The following is a 25,279-nucleotide window of genomic DNA, read 5'->3' as shown; positions in this document are numbered from 1 at the left end:
AAGGACACTGTATTAACCTCCAGCACCTACTCAGGTGGGCTAGAGAATATGGTTTCCGAGTGTACATTTAACCAAAAAGACGCTGGTGTTTTATCCCAGTAGTGGGTGGACCAGCATTTTAGCTTAAGATCGGCGTAGGTAATATTCCTACAAAAAAAAAAAAGCTTTCCTCTCATTCTTTAACCCTCATTGTGGTGGACTGTACAAAAGATTATGGGAGTTCTGACGTCAATGTAAACTAAGAATATCTGTATATTGTTTTGAGATATCTTTATTGGCTAATTCGATTCCAAATAATACCAGCATCGTAGAAACAAAAAATACGAGGCTAATACTGTAATGGTCATGATAAGAGCTAACCTGAAAACCTTAAGGATTCATATTACGCTCAAACGTCCACAAAACCTTCCGAGTCCCCCAGTGGAAACGTCCCCCGTTTTCTCTGTTTCCCCGGCCTTTGTCTATGGGAGCAGACGCTGTATGCTGGGACCTGTTGCCATCCATTCCTTTGTAATCAATTTAATTCTGCTTTCGATAGCTGAGTCAGAGCATTGTTAGTGAAGATAATAGTAGAGAATGAAAATGAGTTCATAGTCTCAATTTCAACGTCAGAGGGTACCGTAAATTAATTCATCGGAAGAGGAGTAGCTGGACTCCCTGGTCTGGTTTGAGTGAGGGCACGCGGGCATTTTAACCGTTAGTAAGTGCCCGTCCCTTCATCCATACAGGTATGCCATTCCACGCTGTGTTGTAATTTGCCCTTCTTTAAGTGATTTGACCCAATTGATAGTTGATTGTGCAAGTGTTACAGTAACGTAGTTGATATGCTCTGAGTAAAGTCATATTTGCGTCTTTAACGTCCCCTGAAACGTGTTGTTGTTGTCACCGGTTAGTAAGTGCCCGTCCCTTCATCCATACAGGTCCCTAACGCAGCCTAGGCCGTGTCTGTAGGGTGGATGTTGTATCCACTATGTCTGGGGACATGTCCGAGGTCCAGTAGGATCAGTTACCTTCGTGAGACCCGGCCGTCAGACACTTCAGACCACCTATAGCCCCCATAGCTGGCTCGTCTGGCCCTAACGCTCGGTCCACGAGGTGACCCCGGACCACCAAGCCACACACCACTACCAGCCCCCATCATTGGTGGATGAATGTCTACCTCAGTAGGGCTATATTTGTGTGGTGGAATTAACCCACTGGGATCTCCAGAGTTCGTCGGATAGTACTCCATGGTGGCTGGACCCCATGGCTGTTGCTTGAGTATCACTCCTGACGACTGAGTGTTGTAGTGGCAGTTGCCCTAGTATGTATGGTGCTAAGTGACTATCCTAGTTGTGCTATTGAGTATGTCCACCCAGTAGGGTTGGAAGGGTATTGAATATGTCCACCCAGTAATGGTGTGAGTATGTTGTGCCTGAGGGCCTAGTAATAGATTTCGTCTGTTAGTACAAACCAATTCTCTCTTCTAATTTCATATTCATGTTTAAATAAACTTTGTATTTGTATAATTGTGTATATTATTTACCTACAGTATTTACCGTTATTTCTTCCCTATTGCTTGATACTATCATTACACCTACCCACGAGCCTCCTATCGTCACGCTACCAATGGTGATATATAAGAGTAAAAGGAATTGTTACTGGCACACAGGCCCTCATGAAGGGTGGCAGTAGCAGCCCTCATAAATGGTGGCAGCTTAGGACCTCATAATACCACGAATACAATGTTAAAAATATTACACAAAACACGTTGGTAAGGTCTGTTTACATTCGTGGGGACTATATGATTTCCGTGGTTAGTCTCCAGCTCAAACAATCTTTAACTAGGATGGAGGTTTTCATTTATTTGTATTTTAGTTTCATTTTTTCCCAAGCTCATAAAGGGTGTGTGTTCTATCCACTAATTCTTAGTTTGCAGTGATATCGCAACTCCCATAATCCTTTGCGCAGTCCACCCATCTTGTAGGTACAGACGCGTTGCATTATGGGAGTTGTGACGTCAATTGAAACTAAGAATAATTACACAGAACCTATCTTATGTAATTATTTCTGAATCTTTCTCTTACATGGAGATGGCAGGACTCACCTGAGTGTGAGGTTGACGTAAACAGGTAGAGGAGAGTAACCGTCGATGCTGGGGGGAGGAAGGGTAGGCTGGTAACCCTTCGGCAGCAGCACAGTGGAACAGTCCAGCTCGTCTGACATGTCATGACACTGTACCCGACGGTCGCATACCTCACATACAAAATATTAAATATAGCTGTTATACTTAATTAACATACCCTAATTATTAATTAGCGAATGACTGCCCATTAGAGTAAGAATCTTTAAAATAAAAAGAATAAACAAATGTGTATTATAGTGTAAGATATACAATGTTAAAAAAAGACTAAAATGAAGACCCCTTGACCTTCAACACTTGGTCTAGCTGTGGAGTACAGATATTATGTTTATGTAATTATTAGGCTCTCAATTCTAAGTGAAAATTTGGTTTTATGGCGACATTGTAAGTGGATATTGTAGGGGAGACTTTTATTTTGTGTGAATTGCAAAAATAGCCTTATGCTTCCCATCCAAAAAGATTTGGCCGTGAGATGGCACGAGTTTTGGCAGCGAAGCTTGTACATCTGGCAACCACGGTCTGTACTCACCCCTGAAGATGTGATATATATATATATATATATATATATATATATATATATATATATATATATATATATATATATATATATATTTATGTAGATATAATAAAACGTGGATAATCACACGGAAAGGAAACAACGGAGCACCTATTGTGCTCCGTTTCTCTTTTCGTGTATTTATATATATATATATATATATATATATATATATATATATATATATATATATATATATATATATATATATATATATATGCAAGTAAATCACTGTAGGTGCGCGTGATCTAGGTATATGCTGATAACCACAAGGAAAGAAGAAAACACGAAGTTCCCAAGCGCTTTCGTGTAATTCACATCTTCAGGGGTGAGTACAGACTAGAGAGAGTAATACAAACCAAGGTGTATATATACAGAGGAGGGTGAGACCAGGTCCACAATGGTCAGGTAATGACCCTACTAATCTTTAAATAGCACACAACGGTTGGTGGTCAGGTCAGATGGTCAAGTGACCCGGCCTTCTCACCTGATCACAAATCTTCTTAATTACAAAATTGTAATATGTATGTTTTACTTAGGCCAGACAGGTAAAGATCTTGCAACTAGAATTAAACAACACAAATACAGTGTTAGGACAGGCCAGGAATCCAATGCTCTGTTTGTTCATTTGAGGGATAACAAGCATTGCATTGACTGGGATAATGCCTCCTCAATATTACCATGTAATTCAATTGATAGTAGGAACATCATAGAATCTAGTCTAATTAAACATACCGAAGCATTCAACATGAATTTGAGTAACGGCATGTATAAGCTGGACAATTTTGTAATTAAGAAGATTTGTGATCAGGTGAGAAAGGCCTCACTTGACCATCTGCCCTGACCACCAACCGTTGTGTGCTATTTAAAGATTAGTAGGGTCATTACCTAATACCTGACCATTGTGGACCTGGTCTCACCCTCCTCTGTATATATACACCTTGGTTTGTATTTCTCTTTAGTCTGTACTCACCCCTGAAGATGTGAATTACACGAAAGCGCTTGGGAACTTCGTGTTTTCTTCTTTCCTTGTGGTTATATACTTCCAGATCACGTGCAATTCTGCCAGTGACACATTGCATATATATATATATATATATATATATATATATATATATATATATATATATATATATATATATATATATATATATATATATATATATATATATATATATATATTGATAAATAATATCGGAAGAACAACGTGAGCACACAGGTGCCTGTTGTTTCCTTTTCCCGTGTGATTATCCACGTTTTCATTGTAAGACTACATGAAATATATATATATATATATATATATATATATATATATATATATATATATATATATATATACATATACTGTATACATATATATACATACATATATATATATATATATATATATATATATATATATATATATATATATATATATATATATATATATATATATATATATTATCATAATATTGTATTTTAACACTCCATTAGACTTTGCCTCATCACGATAATAATGTAAGTAATTCCTTAGAGACAACCAACCTTAGGGCAGACTCATTGAGAGAGCTTATCTATCGCCCTCTGGACGCGAGTTTACAGCTACAGCTCTGTCCAGAAATATAGTGTAGCAAAGGGCTATCACACACAAAAAAAGGAAAAACCCAGTTATGTTTCAGATAATATCCCCTCGACTACAACAACTATTAGCACATAAATGACTATCGTAAATTAAATGGATGGTTACAAAAACATACAAATCAAGTTATAATAATGACTATAACACTGAGACAAAATCTGTCCCCAAGGACTCCCTGGGACAAAATCTGTCACCACAATCTCCCTGGGGCAGCAATTATCACCATACTCTCGCTGGGACAACATTTGTCACCACACTCCCTGGGGCAACACCCCAGCTGTACTGGGACATCATTTGCTTCATATAACTTGGGGTAACTTTGTCATCTCATATGTTCAGAGACAACATTTGTCACCTAATACATCTTGGGACAATATGTCACCACACAAACCTTAAAAGAATATGTATCAGGTATCACCTTACACACTTTGAGTCAAAATCTGTCATGTCATTTCCAGGGATAATACCTGCACCTCGCACGCAAAGGGACAACACCTTAACCTGACACTCTTAGGGAGAAAATCTGCCACATTACAGCTACGGGACATCTGCCACCTCAGTTACCCTGGGACAACATCTGTCACCTCACACACCCTGGGACAACACCTGTCACCTCAACACACCCTGGGACAACACCTGTCACCTCACAAACCTTGGACAATACATGCCACCACTTATACTCCTAGACAACACCTATCACTTATTTTAATGGTTGCCCCTTGTGTACGAGGATGGCCGGGTCAAGGGCCACCAAGGGGTAAATTTTTTTAAGGTGTAGAAACTGTCGCTAACACAACAACCACAACCTACAGTAAGTTGCATGACCCAGTGTCAAGGAATAATCCAAGAAGACCGACAACTCACCAACTGCACTGGCTAACCATTATCCCGGAACACGATCCCCAAAACTATTAACATCCAGGTTCTCAATTACTGCTCGGTAGACAGAGGGAAATGACGTAAAGAAACTTGTCCACAGTTTCACCTTACATACCTTAGGACAACACCTGTCACCTCACATACCTATGGACAAAACCTGTCTCTTCGCACAACCTTTTTAACAACAACTATCCCCTCACACACACACACACACACACACACACTCTTGGACAGCACGTGTCATTTCACACACCTTGGGACAACACGTGTCACTTTACATACCTTAGGACAACACCTGTCACCTCACATACCTATGGACAAAACCTGTCTCCTCACACAACCTTTTTAACAACTTTTTCTTCCCCACACACACGCTCTTGGACAACACGTGTCACTTCACACACCTTGGGGCAACACGTGTCACTTTACATACCTTAGGACAACACCTGTCACCTCACATACCCTAGCCAAGGACACAAATCGTGACTCACCTGGTTGATGGGAATGCAGGTCCCGTCGTCGCAGGTGAACTCAGTGTCTTTTGCACACTGTGTGAGTGTCAGACTCTGTGGCACCCTTTTCTCCTCCCTACAAAACCCGTGTGAGAACTTCCAGTGATGACGCCCAATCGGGAAGTCCAGTGACCCGTCGTCTTCCATCCTGGCAAAGGTGTCGTTGATCTGTAACAATTCGAGCGTATGTTGATCCGGCCTTGTGCCATTACCATAACCACCAACACTATTATCATCACAATTACCATGATCACCACCCCCACTCCTGCCATAATCACCACCTCCACTACTACTACCATTATCACCACCACCTCCACCACAGCTACTACCATTATCACCTTCACTATCACTGTTATCACCACTACCACTACCATCACCCACACCACCATCACTAATACCTTTACCATCTCCACCAACTACACTATCATCACCACTTCCACTTCTACCATCATCACTACTGTTGCTATCGTCTACACCACCATCATCACTACCATTTCCACTTCCATCCCTATCCAACTATTACCATCGCCATCACCACCACCGCTACCACCACCATCATCACCTTTGCTATCATCACCTCCTCCATTATTAAAGTACCATTATCATCACAACTACCACTGTTACCCTCACGACCACCACTACCATCACCATCGGAACCACCACTATTTCCTTCATCATCATCACCATCACCATCATTACTATCAATACCATGATCACTATCACTACCTGAACTACCATTGCCTGCCTCTACCCATCTACCAGCACTAACCTATAACCACTCATCTACCCCTAACTACCAGCCTTACACCAACTCACCATTAATTACGGAACCAGACTGCCCACTCACCCATCTACCACTAACTACCAGCCTGCTCCACCTATCTACCACTAACTACCAGCTTGCCCCACCTATCTACCACTAACTACCAGCCTGCTCGACCTAACTACCACTAACTAACAGCCTGCTCCTACATATCTATAAATACTATACCTCCACTCCATCCGTTTGTAATCAAAACCCTACTGGTTCAGACATAGCCACACTATAGGATGAGATATACCTACCGTGTTTCAACCTGTGTATGGTATATAAGGATAGGAGAACTCGGTCACACGGTCAAGGTGACTGTCGTGTATGCCTCCTCTTCTCTATCACATTAAGAAAAAACCTTCAATTCCCTTCCCTTCCCTTCCCTTCCCTAGTAAACACTCACACTGCTCTGCAAATATCGAGAACCACCAGACGTCTATCACTCTTCTACTTCCCCTCTCAACTTTTCTCACCGATCCGATATCCACTCATGTGTTCAGACCAACCTGCCTACTCCACCTCACTTCCTGTTCTACCCCAGAGATCGTTTTTTGGTGCCACTGACTTGCATCCAGCCTTCCTGACCTATAGGTGGTTTCCAATTCCTGCACCTGGTCTATCAGACTATCTGGCCTGCGCTTGATTCCCCTAGCCTGTACCGGGTCTCCCTGGCCTGTACCTGGTTTCCCTGGCCTGTACTTGGTCTCCCTGAGCTGTACCTGGTCCCCCTGGCCTGTACCTGGTCTCCTTGTCCTACACCTGGTCTCCCCGTCCTACACCTGGTCTTCCTGGTCTACACCTGGTGTCCCTGCTGTACACCTGGTCTCCCTGGTTTACAGCTGGTCTCCCTGGTCTACACCTGGTCTCCCTGGTCTACACCTGGTCTACACCTGGTCTCCCTGTCCTACACCTGGTCTCCCTGGTTTAAACCTGGTCTCCCTGGTTTACACCTGGTCTCCCTGGCTTACACATGGGCTCCCTGGTCTACACTTGGTCTCCCTGTCCTACACTTGGACTCCCTGGTCTACGTCTGGTCTCCCTGGTCTACACCTGGTCTCCTACACCTGGTCTCCTGGTCCACATCTGGTCCTCGATTTTGGTCTCCCTGTCCCCACCTGATCTCTGGTATCTGTATCCTGGTGTACACCTGCTCCCTGGTACACCTGGTCTCCTGTTTTACAGTCTCCCTGGTCTACATCTGGTCTCCCTGTCTACACAGTGCTCCTTTGGGTTTACTGATCTCCTGGACTACAGTCTCCCTGGTCTACATCTGTTCCTGGTTTACACTTTGTCTCCCTGGTCTGCACCGGGTCTCCTTGGTCTACACCCGGTCTCCTGGTCACTACTGGTCTCTGGTCTCATCTTGGTCTCCTGTCCTACCTGGTTTCCTGGTCACACCTGGTCTCCTGGCTACACAGGTCTACCAGTGCCATCTGGTCTCTCTATCCTACACCTGGTCTCATTGTCTTACACCTGGTCTCATTGTCCTGCACCTGGTCTCATTTTTCTACATCTGGTCTCTCTGTCCTACACCTGGTCTCATTGTCCTACACCTGGTCTCCCAGTCCTACATCTGGTCTCCCTGCCCTGCACCAAGTCTCCCAGTCCACATCTGGTCTCTGTCCCACCTGGACTCTGGTCTACATCTGGTCTCCCTGGTTTTACATCTGTCTCCCTGGTCCATCTGGTCTCCCTGTCCCTACACCTGGTCTCCCTGGTACACCTGGTCTCCCTGTCTCCCACACCTGGTCTCCCTGGGTACACCTGGTCTCCCTGTCTACACTTGGTCTCTGTCCTACACTTGGCTCCTGGTCTCACATGTGTCTGGTCTCCTGGTCTACACCTGGACTAATTGTCCTACCTGGTCTCCCGTGTCCTACTTGGACTCCTGGTCTACATCTGGTCTCCCCCGGTCTCTCTGTCCTACACCTGGTCTCCCTGTCCCTACACTTGGGCTCTGGTCTGCCTGTCTCTGTCTACACAGATGCCTGGCTCACCTGGTCTCCTGTCACTACATGGTCTCTGGTCACACCAGGTCTCCTTGGTCCACACCGGTCTCCTGGTACAGTCTCCTGGTCTGCCTGGTCTCCTGGTCTACATCTGGTCTCCTGTCCTATACCTGGTCTCTGGTCTGGTCTCCCAGGTCTGGTCTCTGTTCTACACCTGGTGTTCGTGGTCTGGTCTCATTGGCCTACACCTGGTCTCCCTGTCCTCACTTGGACTTACACCTGGTCTCCTGTCCTACACCTGGTCTCCCTGTCCTACCTTGGTCTCCTGGTCCCACCTGGTCTCCAGGTCTACACCTGGTCTCCCTGTTCTACACCTGGTCTTCGTGGTCTACACCTGGTCTCATTGGCCTACACCTGGTCTCCCTGTCCTACACTTGCAGGCTCCCTGGTCTACACCTGGTCTCCCTGTCCTACACCTGGTCTCCCTGTCCTACACCTGGTCTCCCTGTCCCTACATCTGGTCTCCCTGGTCCCTGCACTGGTCTCTTTGGTCCACCTGGTCTCCCTAGTCTACACCTGGTCTCCTGGTCACACCTGGTCTAACTTCGATCCACATCTGGTCTCCCTGTCCTACCTGGTCTCCTGGTCTACTGGTCTCCAGGTCTACACCTGGTCTCCCTGTCCTACACCTGGTCTCCCTGTCCCACCTGGTCTTCCTGTGTTTACACCTGGTCTCCTGTCCTACACCTGGTCTCCCTGTCCTACATCTGGTCTCCTGTCCTCACACCTGGTCTTCCCTGGTCTACACCTGGTCTCCCTGTCCCTACACCTGGTCCCACTGTCTACATCTGGTCTCCTTGGTCTACACCTGGTCTCCCTGTCCTACACCTGGTCCCTGGTCTGCACCTGGTCTCCTGGCCTACCTGGTCTCCTTGGTCTACATCTGGTCTCTCTGTCCTCACACCTGGTCTCCCTGTCCTACACCTGGTGTCCCTGGTCTACATCTGGTCTCCTTGGTACATCTGGTCTCCCTGTCCTACACCTGGTGCCCTGTGTCCCACACCTGGTGTCCCTGCTCACATCGTCTCTCTGTCCTACACTTGGGCTCTCAGTCCCTACATCTGGTCTCCCTGTCCTACACCTGGTCTCCCTGGTCTACATCTGTTCTCCCTGCACACCTGGTTTCCCTGGTCTACACCTGGTCTTCCTGGTCTACACCTGTGTCCCTGTCTACACCTGGTCTCCTGTCCTACATCTGGTCTCCCTGGCCTACACCTGGTCTCCCTGTCTACATCTGGTCTCCCTGGTATACACCTGGTCTCCTGTCCTACACCTGGTCTTCCTGGTTTACACCTGGTCCCTGGGCTACACCTGGTCTCCTGTTCTACACCTCTCCCTTGGTCTACACATTGGTCTCCCTTGGTTCTACACCTGGTCTCCTTGGTCTACACAGGTCTCTCTGGTCTACACTTGGTCCCTGGTCTACACCTGGTCTTCTGGTTTACACCTGGTCTCCCTGTCCTACACCTGGTCTCCCTGATCTACATCTGGTCTCCTTGGTCTACACCTGGTCTCCTGTCCTACACCTGGTTTCCCTGGTCTACACTGGTCTCCCTGGCTACACCTGGTCTCCTTGGTCTACATCTGGTCTCCTGTTTTTCACTTGGGTGCTCCCTGGTCTACACCTGGTCTCCTGTTCTACACCTGGTCTCCCTGGTCTACACCTGGTCTCCCTGTCCCTACACCTGGTCTCCCTTCACTGTCTCCCTATCCCTGCATCTGGTCTCTGGTCTCTGCACACCTGGTCTCCTGTCCCTACACTGGTCTCCCTGGTTTACACCTGGTCTTCTGGTCTACACCTGGTCTCCTGTTCATACACCTGGTCTCCTGGTCTACATTGGTCTCCTTGGTTCTATACCTGGTCTTCCTGGTCTACACCTGGTCTCTCTGGTCTACACCTGGTCTCCCTGGTCTACATCTGGTCTCCCTGTCGTTTACCTGGTCTCTTTGTCCCACACCTGGTCTCCCTGTCTACCTGGTCTCCTTGGTCTACACCTGGTCTCCCTGTCCTACACCTGGTCTCTCTGTCCTACACCTGATCTCCCTTTTTACACTTGGTCTCCCTGGTCTACACCTGGGCTTCCTCTCCTACACCTGGTCTCCCTGGCCTACACCTGGTCTCCCTGTCCTACATCTGGTCTCCCTGGTCTACATCTGGTCTCCTGTCCCACACCTGGTCTCCCTGGTTTGCACTTGGTCTCCCTGGTCTACACCTGGTCTCCCTGTTCACCTGGTTTCCTGGTCTACACCTGGTCTCCCTGGCCTACACCTGGTCTCCTTGGTCTACATCTGGTCTCTGTCCACACCTGGTCTCCCTGTCCTACACCTGGTGTCCCTGCTCTACATCTGGTCTCTCTGACCCACACTTGGGCTCTCAGTCCTACATCTGGTCTCCCTCTCCTACACCTGGACTCCCTGGTCTACATCTGTTCTCCCTGCTCTACACCTGGTTTCCCTGGTCTACACCTGGTCTCCTGTCTCTTCCACACCTGGTCTCCCTCTCCTACACCTGGACTCCTGGTCTACATCTGTTCTCCCTGCTCTACACCTGGTCTCCCTGGTCTACACCTGGTCTCCTGTCTACACCTGGTCTCTCCTGTCCTACCTGGACTCCCTGGTCTACATCTTTTCTTCCTGGTCTACACCTGGTGTCCTGTCTTACACCTGGTCTCCCTGTCCTACACCTGGTCTCCCTGTCCTACACCTGGTCTCCCTGTCCCACATCTGGTCTCCCCTGGTCTCACATCTGGTCTCCCTGTCCCACACCTGGTCTCCTGGTCTACACTTGGTCTCCCTGGTCCACACCTGGTCTCCCTGTTCCCACACCTGGTCTCCTTGGTCCACACCTGGTCTCCTGTCCCACACCTGGTCTCCCTGGCCCACACCTGTCTCCCCATCCCACACATGGTCTCCCTGGCCCACACCTGGTCTCCCTGTCCCACACCTGGTCTCCCTGGTCACACTTGTCCCCTGGCCACACCTGGTCTCCCTGCTCTACACCTGGTCTCCCTGGTCTACACCTGGTCTCCTTGGTTCTACACCTGGTCTCCTGGTCTACACCTGGTCTCTCTCTGGTCTACACTTGGTCCTGGCCCACATCTTGTTTCCCTGTCCCACACCTGGTCTCCCCAGTTTACACCTGCTGGCATCCCTGGTCCACACCTGGCCTCCTGGTCCACACCTGTCCCCCTGTCCCACACCTGGTCTCCCCTGTCCCACACCTGGTCTCCCTGGTCTACACCTTGTCTCCTGTCCCACACCTGGTCTCTCTGTCCCACACCTGATCTCCCTTTTGCACTTGGTCTCCCTGGTCTTACACCTGGGCCCTGTCCCACACCTGGTCTCCTGGCCTACACCTGGTCTCCCTGTCCTACATCTGGTCTCCCTGTCCCACACTTGCTCTCTCCCGGTCCACACCTGGTCTCCTGTCCCACACCTGGTCTCCCTGTCCCACACCTGGTCTCTTTCCTCACCTGGTCTCCCTGGTCTACACTGGTCCCCTGGTCTACACCTGGTCTCCCTGTCCCACACCTGGTTTCCCTGTCCCACACCCGTCTCTCTGGTTCACACCTGGTCCTCCCTGGCCCACACCTGGTCTCCTGTCCCACACCTGGTCTCCCTGTCCCACCTGGTCTCCCTGGTCTACACCTGGTCTCCCTGTCCCACACCTGGTCTCCCTGGCCCACACCTGGTCTCCCTGTCCCACACCTGGTCTCCCTGTCCCACACTTGCTCCCCTGGCCCACACCTGGTCTCCCTGTCCCACACCTGCCCCTGGTCTACACCTGGTCTCTCTTTCCCACACACCTGGTCTCCCTGGTCTACACCTGGTCCCCTGGCTCACACCTGGTCTCCCTGTCCTACATCTGGTCTCCTGTCTCTACACCTGGTCTCCCTGTCTCTACACCTGGTCTCCTGGTCTACACCTGGTCTCCTGTCCCACACACCTGTCTCCCTGGCCCACACCTGGTCCCCTGTCCCCACACCTGGTCTTCCCTGGTTCACACCTGGTCTCCCGGCCCACACCTGGTCCTGTCCCACACCTGGTCTTCCTGGTTCACACCTGGTCTCCCTGGTTCACACCTGGTTTCCTGTCCTGCCACACTGGTCTCCTGTCCCACACCTGGTCTCCCTGGTCTACACCTGGTCTCCCTGTCCCACACACCTGGTCTCCCTGTCCCACACCTGGTCTCCTGTCCCACCTGGCCCCTGGTTCACACCTGGTCTCCCTGTCCCACACCTGGTCTTCCCTGGCTCACACCTGGTCTCCCTGGTCTACACCTGGTCTCCCTGTCCCTACACCTGGTCTTCCTGGCTACACCTGGTCTCCCTGGTCTACACCTGGTCTCCCTGGTCTACACCTGGTCTCCCTGTCCCTCACACCTGTGTCCCTGGTCTACACCTGGTCTCCCTTGGTCTACACTCCTGGTCTCCCCTGGTCTACCTGGTCTCCCTGTCCACACACCTGGTCTTCCTGGCCTACACACCTGTCCTCCTGGTCTACACCTGGTCTCCTGTCCACACATTCTTCCCTGGCCCTACACCTGGTCTCCCTGGTCTCACACCTGTTCCCCTGTCCCTACACCTGGTCTCCCTGTCCTCACACCTGGTCTCCCTGTCCCTACACCTGGTCTCCTGGTCCACACCTGGTCTCCTGTCCCTACACCTGGTCTCCTGTCCTACACCTGGTCTCCCTGTCCCTACACCTGGTCTCCCTGTCCCTACACCTGGTCTCCCCTGGTCTACACCTGGTCTCCCTGGTCTACACCTGGTCTCCCTGTCCTACACCTGGTCTCCTGGTCTACACCTGGTCTCCCTGTCCCTACACCTGGTCTTCCCTGGCCCACCACCTGGTCTCCCCTGTCCTGCCTAGTCTCCTGGTCTGCACCTGGTCTCCTGGTCTACACCTGGTCTCCTGTCCCTACACCTGGTCTCCCTGGTCTGCACCTGGTCTCCCTGGTCTACCTGGTCTCTCTGGTCTACACCTGGTCTCCCTGTCCCTACACCTGGTCTTCCTGGCCTACCTGGTCTCCCTGGTCTACACCTGGTCTCCCTGTCCCTACACCTGGTCTCCCTGGTCACACCTGTCTCCCTGTCCTACACCTGGTCTTCCTGGCCTACACCTGGTCTCCTGTTCACACCTGGTCTCCTGTCCCTACACCTGGTCTTCCTGGCCTACACCTGGTCTCCCTGGCCCCACACCTGATCCCTGTCCTACACCCAGTGCTCCCTGTCCTACACCTGGTCTCCTGGTCACCTGGTCTCCCTGTCCTACACCTGGTCTCCCTGTCCCTCACACCTGGTCTCCCCTGTCCCCACCTGGTCTCCCTGGCTACACACCTGGTCTTCCTTGTCTACCAGATCTCCCCTGGTCTACACCTGTGCTCCCTGTCCCTACACCTGGTCTTCCTGGCCTACACCTGGTCTCCCTGGTCTACCACCTGGTCTCCCTGTCCCTACACCTGGTCTCCCTGTCCTCCCACACCGTCTCCTGTCCCTACACCTGGTCTCCCTGTCCTACACCTGGTCTCCCTGGTCTACACCTGGTCTCCTGTCCCTACACTGGTCCCCTGTCCTACACCTGGTCCCTGTCCCTACACCTGGTCTCCCTGTCCTACCTGGTCTCCCTGGTCTACACCTGGTCTCCCTGGTCTACCTGGTCTCCCTGTCCCTACACCTGGTCTCCCTGGTCTACACCTGGTCTCCCTGTCCTACACCTGGTCTTCCTGGCCCTACACCTGGTCTCCCTGTCCCTACACCTGGTCTCCCTGGTCTACACCTGGTCTCCTGGTCACCTGGTCTCCTGTCCCCCACACCTGGTCCCTGGTCTACACCTGGTCTCCCTAATTTTGCCTGGTCTCCCTGGTCTCACACCTGGTCTCCTGTCCCTACACCTGGTCTTCCTGGCCTACACCTGGTCTCCCTGGTCTACACCTGGTCTCCCTGGTCTACACCTGGTCTCTGGTCTACACCTGGTCTCCCTGTCCTACACCTGGTCTTCATGGCCTACACCTGGTCTCCTGGTCTCACCTGGTCTCCCTGTCCCCACCTGGTCTCCCTGTCTACACCTGGTCTCCCTGTCCAACACCTGGTCTTCTGGCCTACACCTGGTCTCCCTGGTCCACACCTGGTCTCCCTGTCCCCACCTGGTCTTCCTGGCCTACACCTGGTCTCCTGGCCCTACACCTGGTCTCCCTGTCCCTACCTGGTCTCCCTGTCCCCACCTGGTCTCCCTGGTCACCTGGTCTCCCTGTCCCTGCCTGGTCTCCCTGTCCCTACACCTGGTCTCCTGTCCTACACCTGGTCTCCCTGGCCCTACACCTGGTCTTCCTGGTCTACACCTGGTCTCCCTGTCCCTACACCTGGTCTCCCTGGTCTACACCTGGTCTCCTGTCCTACACCTGGTCTTCCTGGCCTACACCTGGTCTCCCTGGTCTCACACTGGTCTCCCTGTCCTACACCTGGTCTTCCTGGCCCACACCTGGTCTCCTTGGTCTACACCTGGTCTCCCTGTCCTACATCTGGTTTCCCTGGTCTACACCTGGCCTCCCTGGTCTACACCTGGTCTCCTTGGTCTACATCTGGTCTCTCTGTCCTACTCCTGGTCTCCCTGTCCTACACCTGGTCTCTCTGTCCTACACCTTGTCTCCCTGGTATACACCTGGTCCCCCTGGTCGACACCTGGTCTCATTGGTCTACACCTGGTCTCCCTGGTCTACACCTGGTGCTCCTGGTCAACACTTGGTCTCCCTGTCCTACACCTGGTCTCCCTGGTCTACATCTGGTCTCCCTGGTCTACACCTGGTCTCCCTGGTCTACACCTGGTCTCCCTGGTCTACACCTGGTCTCCCTGTCCTACACCTGGTCTCCCTGGCCTACACCTGGTCTTCCTGGTCTACACCTGGTCTCCCTGGCCTACACCTGGTCTCCCTGGCCTACACCTGGTGTCATTGACTTCCTCATGATCTCTCTGGCGTTTTTCTAGTTTCCCTGTTCTGTACCTTATCTACCTGGGCTGTACGTGGTCTACCTGGCCTGTAACTGGTCTCATTGACTTACTCATGGTTTACGTGGCCTGTACGTGGTCTACCTGGCCTTTACCTGGTGTGCCTGGCCTGTACTTGGTTTACCTGGACTGAACCTGGTTTATCTGGCCTGTACCTGGTCTAATTGGCTTGTCCCTGGTGTACCTGGCTTGTGCCTGATCTACCTGATCTGTCCCTAGTCTACGTGGCGTGTACCTGGTCTCCTTGGTCTTCATCTAATCTCCTTGTCTTACACGTGATCTATCTAGCCCACATCTGGTCTCCCTGGCCTGTATTTTGCCTCCCTGGCCTGTAGTTGGTCTCCCCGGCCTGTAATTGGTCTCCAAGTCCTGAACCGGGTCTCCCTGGCTTTCACCTGGTCTACCTGGACCACACTTGGAATACTTGGCCTACACCTGTTCTACCTGGCCTACACCAGGTCTACATGGCCCACACCTGGTTTAACAGGTCAACACCTGGTCTACCTGGCCCACACCTGGTATACATGGCCCACACCTGGTTTACATGGCCCACAGCTGGTCTACCTGGCACACACCTGGTCTACCTAGCCCATACCTGGTCTACCTGACCCATACTTGGTATACTTTGCCTACAACTGTTTTACCTGGCCTACACCTGGTCTACATGTTCCACAGCTGGTTTAACAGGTCAACACCTGGTCTACCTGGCCCACACCTGGTATACATGGCCCACACCTGGTTTAACAGGTCAACACCTGGTCTACCTGGCCTACACCAGGTCTACATGGCCCACACCTGGTTTAACAGGTCAACACCTGGTCTACCTGGCCCACACCTGGTATACATGGCCCACACCTGGTATACATGTCCCACACCTGGTCTACCTGGCCCACACCTGGTCTGCCCAGCCCACACCTTTTCTTCTACGTGGCCAACAGCTGGCCTACCTGACCCACACCTAGTCTACCTAGCCCACACCTGGCATACGTGGCCCACACCTGGTATACATGGCCCACACTTGGTCTTCCTGGTCCACAGCTGGTCTACCTGGTCCACAGCTGGTCTACATGGCCCACAGCTGGTCTACCTGGCCCACCAGGTCTACATGGCCCACACCTGGTTTTAACAGGTCAACACCTGGTCTACCTGGCCCACACCTGGTATACATGGCCCACACCTGGTATACATGTCCCACACCTGGTCTACCTGGCCCACACCTGGTCTGCCCAGCCCACACCTTTTCTTCTACGTGGCCAACAGCTGGCCTACCTGACCCACACCTAGTCTACCTAGCCCACACCTGGCATACGTGGCCCACACCTGGTATACATGGCCCACACTTGGTCTTCCTGGTCCACAGCTGGTCTACCTGGTCCACAGCTGGTCTACATGGCCCACAGCTGGTCTACCTGGCCTGTACCTTTTCTCTGTTTTTCTCACCAAAATGTTCTCGAGGCGCCAGCGACTGTCAGCAGTGTAGTATATGTGGGAGCGGTAGTAGCCTCTGAAGTACGGCTTCTCGTTCAGCGTCCCAGCCAGTACGAAGCGGTCATCATATAGAGTAGAATCACAGATGCCCCGGAACCTGTAAGCACGCACACACACACACACACACACACACACACACACACACACACACACACACGCACACAGTGATACACATATTATTAAAAATTAACACATCAATTAGAAATATAAATTGTATTTAAAATTATTCAGAGGTTGTATTAGTTAAACTCTATAATCAGCGTTGATACTACTGTCAAGTTCACAAGGAGAACATATTAAGAATAACACCGTGAACACTCAGATCTTCGTGTCCAACAATAGTGTCCTACAGTGGAGGTCAGGTATTATTCCACTGTACTGTATGACTGACACACCAAACAGTTCGCTGAATTTAACAAGCCCCTCACTTCACTGAAAAAACGTAAACAAAGTTCCGCAGCTTGATACAGCAACTACCACAGAAACCCTACGAGTATACTAAAATCTAGTTCTATTGATGAAATATTCTCTGGTTTTGCCTGCGCTGCACACACTAATGCACTCCCGTTACACAACACAGTTGGCCCATAGGATACGAAACACACGATAGGGATTTAATATATATCTTTAAGTAAAAAAAAATCAATACCATTTGGTAAGTGAAAAGTTATATTATCGCCATAAACTAAACTAATTCAACTAACACCCAGTGTTGCCATTTATAAAATTGAAATGTCTGAAGATTTACTGCAAAATACCTGGAGAAAATCTAAAGATTAAGAAGTAATATCTGTAGAAAATCTGAAGATTAAGAAGTAATATCTGTAGAATCATCTGTAGGCTTTTTACAGTAGAAATATAATAATTCTTACTTTGTTTTTAGTTTTCTTTATAGGAGTAACTTAAACAAATCTGCTTTTCCTTCGTTTTACTTCACTGAAATACTTTTTATAGACATCATTGAAAAACTATACAGCTTGAATGACATAATATAGTGAAACATAAAATTAATTATTACTACCATTAATTATTATGCACTGTATGAGGCATACCGTACAAGAATAGCAGTTTCTGTATGATACCAGCATATACTCAAACAAAGCATTTTTCTAAACAAAGAATTCAATACCTTGAATCAAATGAGTGATGCAGTCCACAAATATGATAACTTTATAGCAGTGTATGGCTCTGTAGTAGCATTCTAATTAATTAAAGCAACTAGAAAGTATATGCTTATTTGTCATCTTGTGTATTAGCTTTCTGTGTTCTTTTCAGCAGTTTGTGTTACTAGAAAGTTAAAGTATGTGTTACCTTTGATCAGTTCACTTTTGCTTTGCATGGAGGAGGCCTTTAAGTGTTTCTGTGGATAACCTATTCCTAGATTTAGTTTTCATTCTATTTCTTGATGAGAACACCTGTCCACAGGGGCGGATCCAGGAGTATCAAAAGAGGTTTTGGGTGGGGGAACAGGGCGAGCAAAGCGAGGTCACCCAGCTTTTTTTGGGGGGGGGGGGAAGCTGCAAGCCCCCCAGAATATTTTTTTTGATTTGACCAATACCATGGTCATTTTGAGGCCATTTTGAAGCTATGTGCACTTGATTGATATTAGGAGATATTCTGAGGTCAATAGTATTTACTTTTTACTATTCATAAATGTCTGAGTACAATCTTGCATTAAAGCAAAGTATTGGAATTTTCTGATGAAAAGAGGGGGTCCGGGCCCCCAGGACCCCCCTGGATCCGCCCCTGCTCCACTGTCGCACTTGAGTGAGGTAGTCACAAGAGAGTTTGCATGGAATTGGAGAGACGTGGAAACAGCAAAGTGTTATCAACTTGTCTTGTCTCACTATTTTCCAAAATTCTTCGGGTCTCATATTGGCATGTACTTTAAAGTTCTGTGAACTATTTCTTAGCAGCTTCCTTTCAGAGTCAATAGTTTGACTATCTGGTACAGCTAAATGCTCAATTGAGCAAAGCAAGCTGAGTAAAGAAGACAAGTGGCACGCCGGGCGACCGCACGCTCATCATGAAATGGAACGGCGCGCAATTCAAATTTCAAAACATCAGATTTCAGAGTAAATGGTAATTGGGAAGTGACAATTGAAAATTTCGCTGGACTTTGTTGAGAAAACGCATTTTCTTAATTATTTAATTAGTTATTTAAGTGAGTATTGTTTAAAATAAGTTTTCTTGGTTATACAGTATGTAAATAAATCCTATGATTACAAAAAAATCTGTAGATTTGACCCGACCCATTTGAAGGAAAAAAAACTGAAAATCTAATTAGACATGATAAATCCGCAGATCTACAATCTGTAGAAACGGCAACACTGCTAACACCACACTAACATCCCGACCACAATAACAACCTGACCCAGCTAACACCACACTAACACCTATCTCACCTAACACCACACTAACAACCTGAACCAGCTAACACCACACTAAAAACCTGACCCAGCTAACACCACACTAACAACCTGAACCAGCTAACACCACACTAAAAAACCTAATCCAGCTAACACCACACTGACACCTATCTCACCTAACACCACACTAAAAACCTGACCCAGCTAACACCACACTAACAACCTGAACCAGCTAACACCACACTAAAAAACCTAATCCAGCTAACACCACACTGACACCTATCTCACCTAACACCACACTAAAAACCTGACCCAGCTAACACCACACTAACAACCTGAACCAGCTAACACCACACTAAAAAACCTAATCCAGCTAACACCACACTGACACCTATCTCACCTAACACCACACTAACAACGTGACCCAGCTAACACCACACTAACAACCTGAACCAGCTAACACCATACTAAAAAACCTAATCCAGCTAACACCACACTGACACCTATCTCACCTAACACCACACAAACAACCTGAACCAGCTAACACCACACTAAAAACCTAACCCAGCTAACATTACACTACAAACCCACTACTTTGCTGTCACTCGGAATCGAGTATGACGATCATCTAGCTATGATTCAATGATATGAGTTATGAAAGCTGTCACCTTCGTTGGTGAGCTCTCAGGTGACTCGAGTGGCTACATCTAGTGCAGGAGGGGCGACGGGAGCATCTTTTCGGCGATGGCGTTGACGCTTGTCCGCTTCGGTATGCGGTCGGCTAACTCTAAAGTACCCTGTATTGACACCTTCTCGTGTGGTGCTCCTCCAATCGTTACGGTGTGGAGCGATCGTCACCCAGGTGAAGGGCTCGTTTTGGCACTTTTTCAGGTTTGTCTTAAAACTATCTATACATTTTCCGTTGCCCGCCAGCGTTACGTCTACCATTCGTTAAGTGGCAGTCTACTGTCGTCTATGTGGGTAACATGGCCACTCCAACGTAGTTGTTCAGGGATAATGGTAGATTCGATGCTCCTACAGTTGGTGTCAGTGAGAATACTGGCATATATTTTCTCTTGTCTTCCCAGCGAACTCGGAGGATGGAACGCAAACTACGTAGGTGAAAGTTTACAAGTGCGATGAGATGCCTCCTGTATGTGACTCATGCCTCACTGCCATACAGCAGGGTGGGGAAGACCACTACTCGATATACGCACAACTTTGTAGATAATTTCAGCTCCCTAGAGCTGAAGACACTCGTTCGGAGTCTGCCAAAGACAGGTGGGAGCCGAAATACTGAAAGTGGGTAACATTAGAGAGGGTAGTACTGTTAAGCTGGATGGATGGTGGAGGTGTGGCTGAACCAGGGGCAGGCTGAAAGGGAATCTGGGTCTTAGGCACATTTACCTCTTGGCCGAAGTGTGCATACTCATCTGCGTAGGTGTTCAGGATCTCCTGTCGGTCGCGTTCAGTGTGAACGACGAGGGTGAGGTCGTCTACATACTGAAGGTCAGTGATGGAAGCGGCCGACACATTTGTTTCTACTTGGAGTCAGCTTATGTTGAAAAGTCCCTTCATCCTATACTGGATATCGACCTCACTGGCTAAATTGGCACTGGCCTGAATAAGGAAGGCAGTCAGGAAAATGTAAAAGAGAGTTGGTGCCAGTATACATCCTTGTATTACCCGCGTTTGGATGGGGAAGAACTAAGACTGGGTTCCATTGTGTGAGACACTGCCGTTCATGCCACCGCACCATGGAGTTTTCTCACATTGGCGATGAATTTTGGTGGGCAACCTAAATGACCGAGGATCTGCCAGAGGGCTTTCCTGTTGACCGAGTCGAAGGCCTTGGTAAGGTCGATGAATGCCCTGTATAAGTCACATTCGCTGTTCTCTGCACTTTTCCTGTATCTGACAGCCAGCAAAGATCATGTCAGTGGTGCCGTGTGATGATTTAATGCCACATTGAGATTCTGAGAGGAAGTTTTCCGCATAAGGAAGAAGTCTGTTTAGGAGGACTCGGACGATAATCTTGCCAGTTACGGACAGCAGCGAGATCCCACGGTAGATGCCACAGTCTGACCGGTCTCCCTTGTTCTTATAAATTTTGGCGATGGAGGCGTCATTAAGACCCTGAGGGATTTCCTCCTTCTCCCATATATTCTCCGGGAGAGAGTGTACTGAGATGGAAGGAGTGGTCCTCCTGTTTTATACACCTCGGCTGGGATTCCATCAGGCCCCGTGGCTTTGTTATTTTTCATCTGCATAATGGCAGTAATTACCTCATCCCGGGATGGAGGATAGCTGAAGTATGTCAGCTCTGGATGCTGAAGACCTGCTGGGTAGTGCTCTTCCCAGTGCTGACGGATGCCTTCTTCGTCTTCAATTAGGGAGTTACCGTCGGATGAGTGGAGGGGGGGAGGGGGGGGCGACGCCATGACTAATTGGGCCATATATCGTTTCAGTGGAATTGAGAATTTCACACATCTTGTGTTGATCTACGCATTTTTTTCATTTCACATGCTTTATTTTTCCACCATTCGTTCTTCAGAATGCGAAGTCGCGCCGGGCCGTCGTTTTCTTCTCGTAGAAGGTATCAGCTTTGGTCCGACACTGAATGTTATTCTGCCAGTTAATGAAAACAGCATGTTTACCATCAACGAGTACGTTGATTAACGAGTCATTTTCATCATACCAATCCTGGTGTATTCTTGCGATCTGGCCAAGGGTCTCTGCAGGTTTTTGAGATGACTGTGTTGAGGATACACCATTCGGTTTTCTGAATTTTTTCTTTTTTTGGTGGGTTGTTTATCAGTCCATCGTTGAGCTGCTCTCTGAAAGCATGTGCGACAGCTTGATCCTCCATTCGCTTGGTATTAAAAACTCGTCTGGAGGCTTGTTGCCTTCGCTGTTTTGGGGCGACATTAAGGGAAAGTTTGGTTCTGACGAGCCAATGATCTGTGTCACAGTGGTCTGAGCCACGCATGACTCAGGTGATGAGAACATCTCGGCATTCTTTTTCTCGGGCAGTGATGTAGTCATTGAGATGCCAATGTTTGGAGCGTGAGTTGCCAAGAACCTTTGAACTTGTCGGCCTGCCTAAACAAGGTGTTGGTGATAGTGAGGTTGTGTTAATCACATTTGCTGAGGAGGAGTAGGCCGTTGGGATTACACTTGCCCACTCCGTTTCTCTCTATGGTTCCCTGACTTAACTCAGCATCTCTACCAACTCTACCTTATCTTCTCTGGAGATAGAGGTTAGCACTCTGTCAAAGTCGGCATAAAATGCCTCCTTGATGTCATCCTCTGCATCCAGTGATGGGGAGTATGCACTGATGAGGAAGGCATATCGTGGGTAATTCAGTGGGAGTCTGAGCGTCTTGAGGCGCTCGTTGACCCCAAAAGATATTTCAGTTAGCCTATGCAGGATGGATTAGCGAATGGCAAAGCCATCTCCATAAATGCGTTCTGCAAGTCGACTCTCGTCTGGGAGCCGGGAATCACTAACGGCTGCTATGTCGATATTTTACCTAGACAACTCTTTTGCCACAAGGGTGGTTCTTCTTTCAGGACGATGATTTGAGCCAGTATCCAGAAGGGTTCTGGCATTCTATGAAGTGATCATAAGAAGTTGTATAATTTGTTTTTGCTTTGTTCTGTTTAGGGCACTTTATACTCGTATAGCCACCTCCCCATGTGGGGTGAGCAGAGTGGCTCCTGGAAAGGGCTGCTCAGTCTCACAGACAGGACAGGATTGCACTACTGCCTAGATCCTAGTGCATAAATAACCAATTTATCTATGCCGTCCAGGTGCGCCTGTCCCCATCACCACTCGTCTGTTGCCATAGGACTGTTGGGGTTTTAGGAGTTTTGATGATGATGAAAAGTATGATTAGCTGGATGATGGCTGCATGTAATGGCGGAAACGATCTCCCTGCTCATTACCGCTGCTAACTCTCTCGGTTGCTGGTGCGCCCAACACTTGGGGGGGTTGGACAGAGGCGAGAACGGCGCTTCTACCTGTGTCGCCGTCAGATTCACCCCAGCCGTCATACAGTCACTATCTATCTACCCAGCTGTTCGTCAAATTCTGGCTGTGATCTCATCATAGGTCCTGGACTAGTGGGCTGTTTCCCCAGACCTTCACAATTCGTCTGTTAATCTCTGGACACCTACCCCAAACCACACCCACGGCCGCCAGCTCCTCTCCACCGTCTGTGCCCCGGTGTATCAGGACATCGGCCGCTGTCGCTCGAGTGAGGAAGCCTGTCTGGACCACCCCCAGGGCCACTGCCGTAGGAAATATCTGTTCATTGTTTGATTCTTTTGTTGTTTGATTCCTTTAATTGCTGACCCCCTTTTATTGTTTGATTCTATTAGTTGTTGACTCCCATTAATTGTTTGACTCCAATTAATTGTTTGATTCTATTAATTGCTGACTCCCATTAATTGTTTACTCTCTTTAATAGTTTGCTCCCTTTAATTGTTTGCTTCCTTTAATTGTTTGGTCCCTTTAATTGTTTGCTTCCATTAATTGTTTGGCTCCATTAACTGTGGACTGCCTTAATTGTTTAACTCCCGTAATTGTTACTTGATGTTTGTTGAGTGGTGTCAGAGTTTTGTGTTATATTTTTTATAGTAAAGAGATGTCAATCTCTAACGGTTGTTTGTTATTCCTCAAAAAACCATGGTCCTTGACTTTCCTTTATTAAGAACCTGATTAGTCTGGTAAGGGATTTCTATCCCTAAGTCCCAGGCCTTTACACTGCACGTGGGTTGATTTCTGTGGCGAGGCAGGAGCGGAAGATGTAAATATACATCTTGGCTCTCCCTTCTCCTGATCCAGTTGTGCAGGTAGCTGCAACGACTGGGGAGATAGAGAGTTGCAATGGACTGCCGATAGCCCCGTTTATTAGGTTTCGCCTTAGTAGCCTGTTCATCCGGCATTCCCTGCATCCGTCAATGTAGTCATTGGGTTCCCGTGTTGGTCACTTCTTCATCCTATTCCGCCGTTGGGGTCTTACTGGAGCTTTGTAAGCATGTTTTGCCTGATGCGGGTTTCCACTGCAGATTTTTCGTTCGGGGTTTACTCCCATAGGCTTAAGCATACCAAGGTCAATCTGCATGGCAGCGGGTCAGTGGTTGGTAGGCGCCAGGGCGTGTCCACATGTCGGTGGGCCTATGCGCCGTCTCTCTGGGGCCCACTGTTGCTCCAAGATTCCTTGGTGGTCTAGCCAGTAGCGGTAGCTGAAAGCGAGAGGAAGCAAGCAGTATCTGCACTTTAACACTAACACAATGCTGCCACATTAGATGCATTACACCACCCTATGTGCCAGAGACACACACACACTAACAACCTAACCCATCTAACATTACACTAACAACCTAACCCATCAAACTTCACACTAACTACCTGATCCAGCTAACACTACAATAACAACCTAACCCATCTAACCCATATTAACAACCTAACCCTGCTAACTCAATACTAACAACCTAACATAACCTTAGCCAACGTTAACAACACAGATCGAATATTGAAAATAATCGTAACCGTTGAAGCACCTCTGTGAGACAGTGATTCATCTCGTTGGTGTTACAAAGTAGTATCTGTCAACGGTGTCTCACAGGGTATCCAACACCTGCGTTCGTCAATGGTGTCCTACATTTTCCAACTGAGATATCCTTAAATATTGTCCTCTCGTGGTGTACCACTGGGGTGTCCCTTAGTGGTATCCTACAAACACATCTAACAATCATGTTCCTGACTGGTGTCCCAGAGACGTTTTCATGTCGTGTTTACCAATGGTGACTCATAGAGTTTTTGTTTAAAGAAAGTTTTTCCCAATGGTGTGCCACAAAGTCGTCCTCTAGCTGAGACGTCATTAAGTAATTTCCTCTTAT

The 25,279-nt window shown here is 48.7% G+C and overlaps 1 protein-coding gene across 1 annotated transcript in view; it reads right to left on the bottom strand.

The window, feature by feature from the left end:
• Positions 1-25,279, bottom strand: part of LOC121865361 — a 202,374-nt gene that overhangs the window by 77,290 nt on the left and 99,805 nt on the right. Inside the window, exons 10-12 of the mRNA XM_042364698.1 lie at positions 16,956-17,100; positions 5,670-5,858; positions 2,087-2,235 (exon numbers count right to left, since the gene is read on the bottom strand). Of these exons, the coding sequence (XP_042220632.1) occupies positions 2,087-2,235; positions 5,670-5,858; positions 16,956-17,100 (483 nt within the window). The remainder of the gene's footprint in view (positions 1-2,086; positions 2,236-5,669; positions 5,859-16,955; positions 17,101-25,279) is intronic.

This window comes from Homarus americanus, unplaced genomic scaffold, assembly GCF_018991925.1.
Source record: "Homarus americanus isolate GMGI-L3 unplaced genomic scaffold, GMGI_Hamer_2.0 scaffold15667, whole genome shotgun sequence".
Classification (NCBI taxonomy): domain Eukaryota; kingdom Metazoa; phylum Arthropoda; class Malacostraca; order Decapoda; family Nephropidae; genus Homarus; species Homarus americanus.
This window is presented reverse-complemented; position numbering and strand designations above follow the sequence as displayed.